This window comes from Aquarana catesbeiana, linkage group LG05 (assembly GCF_042186555.1).
Source record: "Aquarana catesbeiana isolate 2022-GZ linkage group LG05, ASM4218655v1, whole genome shotgun sequence".
Taxonomy (NCBI): domain Eukaryota; kingdom Metazoa; phylum Chordata; class Amphibia; order Anura; family Ranidae; genus Aquarana; species Aquarana catesbeiana.
In genome coordinates, this window is record NC_133328.1 from 472,908,767 (window position 1) to 472,921,761 (window position 12,995).

Consider the following 12,995-nt stretch of genomic DNA (forward strand, 5'->3'; position numbering starts at 1 on the left):
CACTTGTGAAGCGCAGCGTGGAAGGGATGATGTCGATGGCAGTGAGGAGGACGATCTATGTGGACAGCTTTACCCCAGATGCCTGCATAGTTAGATGTGCCTCTTTTAATCATCAACCATGTGAGTTGCTAAATGTTGTACCTTCATTAATTACAGTCCCCGAGGCAGTCCCTGAGTTACGAACACCCGAGTTACGAACGACTCCTACTTACGAACGGCCTTGAATGCTGGCCACTTGTGCTCCACGCATCATGTACTGCATGGCCAGAAGAACCCCAGATAACATAACAAGTGCCCAGAATTTCCCACATCCATGCACAGGCGGACGTTACACTTACGAATGCAGTGTTCCGACCGGAAGTTACACTTGCAAATGCAGTGTTGAGACTTACGAACAACTTCGACTTACGAACAAACCTACAGTCCCTATTGTGTTCGTAACTCAGGGACTTCCTGTATTGCTATACTTAGAGGTGTCTCTCTTCTCTTGTATACTCAGTTGTGCAATGACGCTACGCTTATATCAAGACATTGCTTGTATATCAAGTCAAAATGTATTAAAAAATTGTGCTTGTATTGCAAAACAACTTGGTTGTAAAACCAAGTTACTCTCAAACCAAGGTTTTACAGTAGTTCTATGTTAAGCTTTGGCAATACAACCTGGAAGCTGATTGTTTCTATGCAGAAGTGAGCCTGATTTTGCATTCTCCAGCTTTAGTATATTAATCCCACAGAATCTGGTGCAGCTCTGCATACTAACCAATCAGCATCTAACCTCAGTTTGTTTAGTTAAGAGCCCTTGCACACTGGGGCGGGGCGGCGTCAGCGGTAAAACACCGCTATTATTAGCGGCGTTTTACCGTCGGTATTCGGCCGCTAGCGGGGCGGTTTTACCCCCCGCTAGCGGCCGAGAAAGGGTTAAATACCACTGCAAAGCGCCTCTGCAGAGGCGCTTTGCCGGCGGTATAGCCGCGCCGTCCCATTGATTTCAATGGGCAGGAGCGGTAAAGAAGTGGTATACACTCCGCTCCTTCACCGCTCCGAAGATGCTGCTGGCAGGACTTTTTTTACCGTCCTGCCAGTGCACTGCTCCAGTGTGAAAGCCCTCGGGGCTTTCACGCTGGATACACAGCAGCAGCACTTTCAGGTCGGTTTGCAGGCGCTATTATTAGCGCAATAGCGCCTGCAAACCGCCCCAGTGTGCAAGGGCTCTAAGCTTTAACAATAAAACCTAGAAGCTTAGTGGTTACTATCAGCTCAATGAAATCGTTTACATGTACTCAATGAAATAGTTTATCTGATACATGTAGGCCCAAAATAGAACAATATAGGGGAGAATTACTAAAATCTGGCACATCTGTGCATAGTAACCAATCAGCATCTAACTTCAGTTTGTTTAATTAAGCTTTGACAATAAAACCTAGAAGCTGATTGGTTACTATGCACAGATGCGCCAGATTTTAGTAAATCTCCCCCATATTGTTCTATTTTGGGCCTACATGTATCAGATAAACTATTTCATTGAGTACATCAGAAAAGATGTATTGACAATCTTCCTCATATTTCCAAAATAAGCAGCATTTCCATTGTAGCGTGAAATTCCAGCTAATGACAAATGAAATCTGCCCTCCCACAGGAATAATATCCCATACGCCTGAATGGACATAGCATGAGTTCCAAAAAAATGTTTTGTGTTTCATTCTAATTCAATTATGCCGACCTGGGGATTGTATATCCTGTCTTCCAAACAACCAGTGAAAATCAGTAGCAGCTGGGCACACAACCATTCATTACTAAATGACTTTTAAATCGTATCAATAAGTATTAAGGTTGATTCCAGCAAGTATTATGGCAAATCAGTGACGCTTATTTTTATATCATGTTCAACGTGCAAAACTTTGCAGAACGTGCTATAAATGTGGCGATAGCATCAACACCATATCAAGCCTGAAGCGGTTAAATATGTGTTTCTCATTTGGGCACTAATGTGATCCAGGCGTTCTCTGCTCGCCATCCCTTGCCTGTACAGTAACACTATCCTTGCTGCTCAGTCACCCCACTTCCTCTCAGATTAGGGATACACAATGTGGAATGCTATGTTACACTCCATCCTCTCCCTCCTTGTATCACTGCTGGACAAACATCCCCTCAGCCTCCTGTAGTGACACCCATAAACTTCAAAAGGGAGGAGATGGGGAGTGGCGGAGCTCTCAGACACATATGTACAAAAAGCACATGGTTTTGCAATAAATGTGCAGTCCCAGGAATATCTTCTTCCCTGGCTGGTCCTTTCTGCTTTGTTGAGGTCCCTGGAAATGTTGTCCTTCTAGAGGAGTAGGTGACATCCCTTGTGCCTGCATCAAGTCTGCAAAGTTTGGAGCAGCATCAGCAGCTGGCGTATGACAGAGTAGGAGGGAGTTTAACTCCTAGATTCAGCAAAGTCTGCTAGTTAGAGCTATCTCCTTCTTTTTTCAGGGAGTTGGGACTGAAAAGACTGAGGGCTGAGCCCCTCATAAGGGTATCACCTAGCTAGGCTGTCACTGACTACTTGCAATATGGACATATAACAACCCAGAGGAGCACCAGGCTAGAGACTACTCAGTAGAGGCACTTCCAATCTGCCCGTATTGTCCACTACTGTGCCAACATGAAAGGTAAGTGTATGGACACCACACTGCGCTTCTAGAAAAATAACATTGGAAATAGTTTATCATGCATGGCTTTGCAGCTGCAGACTCATTCCATGCAATGTTAGTAAGGAGACATTCTTTTATGAGGCTTCTGAAGAGCAGGTCTGCAGATTCCTATTTCCTTCAGTGGTGCATTGTTGATAACAGTTTGACCTTGTTCACACCAACATGCGTTTATAGGATGTCTCTAAACGAATGTAAACACAGGTAATGATTTTAAATGATATCACTCACACTGTGCGTTTACCTGCGTTTAGATGCATTCAGTTTAGCTGCGAAACTAGAGAACATTTTGTGCATCTTGGGAAAAACGTAGATGAGGTGTGTAAATGCATTTATGTACATTCAGATACGTTTGTTTAACCTTCCCAGATATGTTCTCCTGCATTTAAATACATCAAGCGAAGGAGGTTTGCATTTGACCTGCCTTGCTCTGCATTTCTTGGAATATAACAGGCCTTATTGTGATGTACTTGCCGCAGTATTATTATTTTTATTTTTATGCACAGTAGTTTAGTAATTAGTACTTCTGCCTTGCAGCACTGGGGTCATTGATTCAAATCTAAACCAGGACGCTACCTCCACAGAGTTTACATGGTCTCTCTGTGCTCCATCCAAAGACATGCCGGTAATGTTCATTGGGATTTATTTACTAAAGCTGAACAGTGCAAAATCAGTCTCACTTCTGCAGAGAAACCAATCTGCTTCTAACCTCAGCTTGTTCAATTAAGCTTTGGCAATAAAACCTGGAAGCTGATTGGTTTCTATGCAGAAGTGAGACTGATTTTGCACTCTCCAGCTTTAGTAAATAAACCCCATTGACTCCTGTCCACATTGGCCATAGTATGTGTTTACATGCATGTGGGATAGGGACTTATTGCTCAACATATGCATTACAATCTGTAACAGAGGTAGCACTACAACTATGTAGCACAAGGGCCTGCCAGATTGAATAGTTTTGGTAGGCCCTCATTTATTTATTTATTACAGGTACTTATATAGCGCCGTCAATTTACGCAACACTTTACATATATACACTATATTACCAAAACTATTGTGACGCCTGCCTTTACACGCACATGAATTTAATGGCATCTCAGTCTTAGTCTGTAGGGTTCAATATTGAGTTGGCCCACCCTTTGCCACTATAACAGCTTCAACACTTATGGGAAGGCTGTCCACAAGGTTTACTAGTGTGTCTATGGGAATGTTTGACCATTCTTCTAGAAGCGCATTTGTGAGGTCAGGCACTGATGTTGGACGAGAAGGCCTGGCTTGCAGTCACCGCTCTAATTCGTCCCAAAGGTGTTCTGTTGAGTTGAGGTCAGGACTCTGTGCAGGCCAGTCAAGTTCCTCCACCCCAAACTCGCTTATCCATGTCTTCATGAACCTTGCTTTGTGCATTGGTGCACAGTCATATTGGAACAGAAATGGGCCATCCCCAAACTGTTCCCACAAAGTTGGGAGCATGAAATTGTCCAAAATATCTTGCTATGCTGACACCTGAAGAGTTCCCTTCACTCGAACTAAGGGGCCAAGCCCAACCCTTGAAAAACAACCCCACAGCATAATCCTCCTTTCACCAAATGATTTGGACCAGTGCACAAATCAAGGTCCATAAATATATGGATAAGTGAGTTTGGGGTGGAGGAACATGATTGGCCTGCACAGAGTCCTGACCTCAGCCCGATGAAAAACCTTTGGGATCATTTTGAGTGGAGACTGCGATCCAGGCCTTCTCGTCCAACATCAGTGCCTGGCCTCACAGATGCGCTTCTGGAAGAATGGTCGAACATTCCCATTGACACACTCCTAAACCTTGTGGACAGCCTTCCCAGAAGATTAGAAGTTGCAAAGGGTGCCCCAACTTAATAATGGGACGCCATTAAAGTTTATTCGCATGCAAAGGCAGGTGTCCCAATACTTTTGGTAATATAGTGTATATTGTACATTCACATCAGTCCCTACCCTCAAGGAGCTTACAATCTAAGGTTCCAATCTCACATTCATACATATACTAGGGCCAGTTTAGACAGAAGCCAATCAACGTATGTCTTTGGAGTGTAGGAGGAAACCGGAGTACCCAGAGGAAATCCATGCAGACACAGGCAGAACATGCAAACTCCAGGCAGGAAGTGTCATGGTTGGGATTCGAACCCGTGATACTAGTGCTACCCACTTAGCTCATAATTTTGGTAAATTTAAAGTTGACCGTACAATGATTATACAGTCATATTGTAACATGTGTTGTGACCCTTAGATTGTGAGCTCCTTGAGAATTGGCACTGATATATATATATATATATATATATATATATATATAAATATATATATATATATATATATATATATATATACAGAGAGAGAGAAAGTTGAGTCAATTTTCAATAAAGCACTGCGCAAATGAAAATAAATCCCAATGGTTGGGATTCGAACCCGCGACCCTAGTGCTACCCATTTAGCTCTTACTACATAATTTTGGTAAATTTAAAGTTGACTGTACAATGATTATACAGTCAGATTGCAACATGTGTTGTGACCCTTAGATTGTAAGCTCCTTGAGAATTGGCACTGATATATATATATATATATATATATATATATATATATATAGACAGAGAGAGAGAGAGAAAGTTGAGTCAATTTTCAATAAAGCACTGCGCAAATGAAAATAAATAATACAGGTTTACAGCACCAACAGTTTGCACAGAGCTTTATGGAATAAAGGAAGACAGTATAGTTACCATACAATGTAATACAGGAGGGTAAGGAGGGCCCTGTCCATGAGAGCTTACAATCTAAAGGAGAAGCAGGTCACACCCAAGCCTTTTGACAACAAAGCACAGCTACATAAGCCCTTGCCAGCTCAGGTAGTATAGGAGGCTGTTGAAAAGTTCCTTTGGCCCGTCTGGCATTTTCCTGATGTGTTTTTGTCCTCTGCTCCTCTGAGCACAGCCCCACGCCGGCCTTTCGTGATGTGCTGTTTTCCTGCACACATCTGGAAATGGTTATATGCCAGTGGAGGCAGGACTGGCTTGTGAAATAAATTTGGCATCCATCTATCCAGGATCCACTGACTGGAAAATATTTTCTTTTTTTTTTCCAAACATATTTGAGATCTGAGCATAAGTGGAGGTTACAAGTTTGAGGCATGCTGGTCTAATTAAGTTAGTGAAGACTTAGAGCATCTAGTCCAGGATAGGTTCAGTTCGGTAGACGAAGCCGCTTATAGGACATTACTGCAGGCTGTGACTGTAAAAACAAACAAGCAGAACAATGTATTTATTAAACTGGAATACTGCTTAATTGTAGCTGGTTGAGCCTTCAGGACATGAAGCTTATTTATGAGCCCTTCAGCTTCAAAAAGATACATTCCAGATTTTGGATAATAAAAAAAAAGACTTGCTCTGCATCTGAATGTTTATGTGTTACTGTTGCAAGGTTGTACTAACCGTTTTATAATATAGAATCCATTCATTTCTTTTGGAAACCTAATAATTGATCAGCTCATTATATAAATAGGTTGTATTAGTTTGTGTGTGTTTCTCTATGTGTTTAGCCACTTCAAACTTCAGTTTACTGGAATGGCTGTACAGTGATGACTATATTTCTAGCATGTGTGCACCAACTGGTCATTTATTAACTTTGACACCCCCCAACCATCCAAAGTATTGCTACATGTGTGGTCCAGACATTTGTCATTAGCCATTTGTAACTTAAATGAAAAACTGTAGTGGAAGAAATATGGGGGCTGCTATTGTGGACTTCATTCTGAAAATGCTAGCTGCTTGGCTGCCATCTGACTGCAATACAGTGTAATACTTTCCGAATTGCTGGCCTGATCTGTGAGCAGGAAAAGAAATCGCTTGATTCTCCTTTTCAGCATGTATGAACAAATCTGTATTACTGGATATAATATTCTGAGAGGAGTGCCATCTTAATAACATCATGGGCCCCTGAGCAAAGTTATCCACTGGGCCCCTACCAGTCTGCATCAGGTGTCCCCATGACAGTGCCCCCTTACATCAGGTGTCCCCATCACAGTGTCCCCATCCATCAGGTGTCCCGACCACAATGCCGCCATCCATCAGGTGTCCCCATCACAGTGTCCCATCGCTGTGTCCCCATCACAGTGTCCCCATCCATCAGGTGTCCCCACCACAATGCCGCCATCCATCAGGTGTCCCCATTACAGTGTCCCATCGCTGTGTCCCCTTACATGAGGTGTTCCCATCACAGTGTCCCCATACATCAGGTGTCCCCATTACAGTGTCCCGTTACATCAGGTGTCCTCATCACAGTGTCCCCATACATAAGGTGTCCCCATCACAGTGCTCCCATCCATCAGGTGTCCCCATCACAGTGTCCCCATCCATCAGGTGTCCCAATACATCAGGTATCCCCATTACAGTGTCCCCATCCAGCAGGTGTTCCCATAACAGTGTCCCCTTACATCAGGTGTCCTCATCACAGTGTCCCCATAGATCAGGTATTTCCATCCATCAGGTGACCCCATCACAGTGCTCTCATACATCAGGTGCCCCCATCACAGTGCTCTCATACATCAGGGGTCCCCATCACAGTGTCCCCATACATCAGGTGTACCCATACATCAGATGTCCTCATCACAGCGTCCTCAAACATCAGGTGTCCCCTTCGCAGTGCCCCATACATCAGTTGTGCTCCCCCTTCCCCCTTGTACTCACAGACCAGAAATGCTGCTCCCACCTGCAATGTGGGTATGCTTAATCCTTTCTCCTGCCGAAGCCAGCCACTACACCTTCTGACAGAAGTGACATTGCAGTTACTCCTGTCAAAGAGGAGTGGCTAAATCACCAGTGCACCACCACACCAACACAGCGTCTGCCCCCACCTTGTTCTAGCTCTGATCATGGGGCCCCCATAAACCTGGGACCCCTGGGCAGTGCCCAGGTGTGCCCATTCATTAAGATGACCCTGTCTGGGAGTTGAAACCTGTGGCGGCTGTATGCCTGAACATTGTCTGATGAACGATTGAAAAATTGCCTTTTGTCGAGCCAAGTAGTGCAGACAAGGCCACCCATGGAACAAATTTTGTCCAATTTGGCCCAAATTTAATCTGTGTATGACCAGCCCAAGGGCCCATTCACACCTAGTACATTTCGTTAACACATGCAAGGTAACGCACCATATTTGCACATTGTTGTGAACTGTATTTAAGGTGCCCATTGATCTTGAAGGCAGCCCATTCATATTGAAACAAATTGAAACTGGACATATAGTTTTTATTTTGTTTGTTTTTGTTTTTAACAATGTACACCACAACACATGGATGGTTCACATTTATATTTTGCAGTGCACCACAATGAAAGTGCAATGTCTAGGTGCATTAAGGTTCCATTCAAACTCAGTTTAAACGGCCCCTTTAGAGAATTTAGTTGGTCTTTATGTATAAGGCTTTATATTTTCTTTGCTTCAGATTTTGAAAACTGATACCAATAGCAGCAAAGTGGCCATTATCTTGGCCCCACAATTCCTGTAAATGATTAATAAAGTCAATAGGAAGCAAGTTTGTGCATTCGTACTCGGCTATAGGCCAATCTGTACATTCATATTCACTCATAGACCTGTCTGTGCATTCATACTGTGATGGCATTAACAGGCGTCCAGCATAATTGTATCACGTGACATGCAAACTGAGCTTGTGAGCCAGAATATGTGTGTGTGGCTTGGAAGTTGTGTATAATGAGGTACCAATTCTATCACTTCATAATTATATCACATAATGTACATTAGAAATTTGTAAAATAATTAATTTATATGTAGGAATATCCCATTACAATATTTTTTAGAAGTTTAGCTTAGGGCCATTTCACATTATCGGTCACTGGTGAGAATCTGAAATTATTGCCAGAAGATAAACCACCTCCGTGCTCAGCAGTGGCATGGCTAGATTTGTACCCTGTACAAATCAATGGTAGATGGTGCCACTGTTCGCATACCGACAGTTTGCATCCAAGGATGGTTGTTCTGGCTGCAAAGAACCTGAACCCAGTTAACTGTCCAGTTTGTATGCAGCCATAGAGTGCTGCTGCTTCCGGATGCTGAGTTTAGCCACATTTGAACATTGCAGTCCAGCTTCCTCTAGCTATCTACCCAAACGAACACTTAGACAGCACAATAACTTTGTCTGACACCTACTGAAAGTCAGCATTCTTAGAACACGTATGCATTAGGATGCATTGTCATTGACTTCTGCGAGACTCCCAATGCACTAAAATGCAGAAAACAATGAAGATGTATTTTTCAAAACTGCACTGTAGTTCTGACATGGGAACAGGCACTATCTTTATTATGGCAAACCTTGTCCCAGGTGTTTTAGTTTGTCAGAATGCGTGCCTAAAACACAACAGTGTAAATGGGCCCTAAATGTTATTACAAAGAAACTTCTGACTGTATGTCCCGGTATATAATAAAAATAAAGCAAATCAAATTAGCAAAGATCAAAGCATAAAAATCAATAACTTACAAAATGTTCCTGAATATTTCCATTCAGATTTGTGTGACTTGTAGAGAACCACACCAATTTAGGAACCCAGGTAATCTTACTTTGTGAATTGTATAATTCTCTATAGACTAGTCAACCTGCAGGTATATACTGTATCCTGGTAAAACGTTGTCATTTTTTGACCCCACAATATTTGAAGCAGTTAATTTATCGCTAATAAAAAATGTCATATTTGGAAACTTACTAGGGTAAAATCCTATAATACTTCTCAACTTTGGAATATCAGGTAAACAGTAAATACACAAGAAGGTAACTGTTTGAAACCTTTACATTAGCTTTATAAGGGAATGAGGAAGCAGCCAAAATGGAGGAAGAAGCTATTTCTACGGCAACATACAGCGTGACCTCTGTACTTATGGTACGCAACGCTAATCATGGCCACACAAGATGCTTTTCTGACAAAGAAAGCAGGCAAGTGGCCCAGTGGTAGAGCTGTTGTGGTAGACTGGAAGAAAGGAAACCGGGGGTTTGGAAAGTAGAAAAAAAAGCTTCAAAATTCGCCAACATTGTAGAATGAGCCAGGATTGTAAGGAAATGTAAGAGAAGAAGAAAACATGGCAGTATTTTATATGGCAAAAAATACTAATGTATGCATGACTACTACTAATATCCAATAGCTGATCAGCAACAGCAAGAATAGTCAGATTTTAAATATTGGGCTCCAGCATGTCTTGCCTAGGAATAAATGGAAAAAACAACCATAGACATCCGTTCAGATCACTCCAAAAAGTTACTTGCTATCTGGTATATCTACTGAGTTCCTGGGATGTTGTCTTGCCGAGAAAGTTCCCCCGGCGAATAAGGACCACCCTCTACTGCACAGGTGTAGCGCTTGCGCAGTAGGAACAACAAGGGAGCCGCCGAAAAGAGCCGAAGCTGAACACCTGAGTCAGCTGTACACGGCGCCTGCACACTACATTCTACTCTATGTCCACGTTAAAGCCCCACCATCCAAGTAGACATAGAGGTAGAATAATAATATACCGAGTGCAGCGAGGCCGTGCCCGAAGCGTGGCGTGCGTAGCGAGCCCGTGAATGGCCTGTTTCAAACTCTTTTTTATTAAAATAGTCTTTGCACGCAGGCGCCATGTACAGCTGACTCAGGTGTTCAGGTTAGAGGGGGGTCCTTATCCGCCAAGGGGAACTTTCTCGGCAGAACAGATGTATCCAGTCCTGAAGAACACATGGGGGGTTATTTACTAAAACTGAAGCGTGCAAAATCTGGTGAAGCTCTGCATTGAAACCAATCAGCCCAGTTTTATGGCCAAAGTTTAACTGAACAAGCTGAAGTTAGAAGCTGGTTGGCTACCATGCACAGCTGCTCCAGATTCTGAGTGCACCAATTTTAGTAAATCTCCCCTTAGACTTTTAGTTTGTTCTTAAAGTAGCATTCCATTCAAATACTAACTATACCTAAACCTACTCTCTCCCCAATTCTAAGCCTATTCTAACTACCCTGTAAAGCACATTTCAAACACAAGGCCCACAGGTCAAATCTGGCCCACCAGGCCATTTCACGTGGCCCTCGCACCAAGAGCTATTTTTTAGCCGAAACTTGGCGGAACTCCTTTCCACCACTTCGACTTTTGGTCTCCACTCCCCGTGCACCACTGTCACTTGTAAACACAGAAATTTTCCTCTCAATGGCTCTCACAGATCCCTGCCTGCCATGCCATCATGGTGGGGGCAGGGGGGATGTAGATGCAGGCGTAGTGTGGGATGCAGCATAGCATGGTAAGCAGCAATGTGATCCCCATCTGTGCCCGGGTGCACAGATGCAAACCAATGATCTCCCTGTAAGTGAGAGGAGGAGCCACCTACACTGCCAGGAGATAGTAGAGCCGGGCCGGTTAGGTGAGATGCAAGGAAGCTTTTGGGGAGGGGGAGAGATAAGGGCTATGAAGGGAGATGTGTCATGATCTGGAGTCAGGCTCAGAGGCCAGAAGATATAACAGTAGGGAGGCACCCACTGACCAGCTGGATAAGTACAGAAGCAGGTCACCCTGGTGGATGACACAGCCTCTACTGAGGATGTACTAACCAGTGTTTACCAGAGCTCCTGATGGTGGAGGTGGGTTTTGCTGCATGTTAGTACCAGGTTGAGGTCACCAGAATAGTCCCATCAGAAGGTGAGCCATCCAGGGTCCAGTAGCAGATATAGCAGGTAGAGATAAGCAGAAGCATAGTCGAGGAACAAGCCAATGGTCGTTAACAAGTAGTAGCAAAGATACAGACAGCAGCAGGAGTGACAAGAGTGAGATATTGGCTGAAGGGAGCACAATAATCTAACCAGTGTTTAACAGAGCTCCTGATGGTGGAGGTGGGTTTTGCTGCATGTTAGTACCAGGTTGAGGTCACCAGAATAGTCCCATCAGGAGGTGAGCCATCCAGGGTCCAGTAGCAGATATAGCAGGTAGAGATAAGCAGAAGCATAGTCGAGGAACAAGCCAATGGTCGTTAACAAGTGGTAGCAAAGATACAGACAGCAGCAGGAGTGACAAGAGTGAGATATTGGCTGAAGGGAGCACAATAATCTGGAAAATAGAATGTGCAGAGACATGGCTTAAATCAGGAAGTTCATGGAAGGAGAAAAGGTTGAAGGCAGGATCATTCAAGGAATTGTCCAGGTGTCCAGGTGGCTCAGCAAGAAGAGTTACCACCGGGCACAGGTTCAGATCCAGGCCCTGACAAGATGGATGCAAAAGTGGGCGATGGGGGAGAGTGGTACAGAGGTCAGAGCTGAGGAGGGTGAAAGTCAGATGTAGACAGCCTGTGAAAAAGGGCTGCACATTGTGCATAGTACACCCCTAAAGCCTGTACTTTTTATGTAGTGCACTCCTCAACCCTGTACTCTGTACACAGTGAACACTGCACCCTGTAGATAGCACAACCCTGAACTCTGCATTCTGTGCAAAGGGCACTTATGAAAATGCAATCTTTACACAGCGCACCCCTGAACCCTGGATTTGATACATAGGGCACTCTTGAACTCTGCACTATGTATGTAGCGGACTCCTGGGCGCTCTGGTCCAGTCACATGATCGGCTTTCAGTGGCAGCTTCAATGTAGAGGAGGGAAAGACAACAACAGATGCCCCATAGTAATCCTATAGGTGACAGCACCGCATAGACATTGCAGCCAAAGTCGATGATCTCTCCTCTTCACTGAAACAGGGCTGGTATATCTTCTAGAGGCATAGTAAGAAGAGAGCAGAATATGCAGCCTGAATATTTATTGGAATCCATTCAATCTCTGGGGAGGTGTGCTCAGAAGGTGAAGGGAGAGCCCATAAGTAGTCTAAGGCCTAAGTAGCAGAAGCAGTGTTCCTGGGCCCAGTCTTTTAGGAGGGGACCCCTGTGCAGGGGCTCTGCCCCGGGAGCAGAAAAGCTAGAGGAGTCAGAGTGAATACATTGAGGTTCCAGCTAAGCTTTGCTGGGGAGCCTACCGAAAACCCTTTTGTGCAGGGAATGAGCTGAGCTAAGAGGATGCTTACTAGAGAGTGCCAGGAGGAAGCTGGTGGGAAGAAGTCCAACTGTCCTATGGCAAAGTGAGTATACTGCAGTGCTGAAGAGTGTAAAAGCGTGGTGCTTTGAGACTTTGGAAGGGGTACAGGTCGCATTCAGCCTAAGGATCCAGTGGGACATTTCTTTTACAAGTGCAGTACAGCCAGAGGTTGTGCAATACAGCCAGAAGTTTATGCCTAACAGCCAAGGGTTGTGCAATACAACCTGGAGTCAAGCAGTCCTCAAGTTGTACAG

The 12,995-nt window shown here is 44.1% G+C and overlaps 1 protein-coding gene across 2 annotated transcripts in view; it reads left to right on the forward strand.

Annotated features, from left to right (window-relative positions):
• Nucleotides 1–2,226: 2,226 nt before the first annotated feature.
• COLEC12 (collectin subfamily member 12) overlaps nt 2,227–12,995 on the forward strand; it is a 207,418-nt gene continuing 196,649 nt past the window's right edge. Inside the window, exon 1 of one of the 2 annotated variants that reach the window (XM_073631440.1) lies at nt 2,227–2,654. In XM_073631440.1, coding sequence (XP_073487541.1) covers nt 2,648–2,654 — 7 coding nt within the window. In that variant the 5' untranslated portion in view covers nt 2,227–2,647. The remainder of the gene's footprint in view (nt 2,655–12,995) is intronic. The other variant, XM_073631441.1, reaches the window with a different exon arrangement.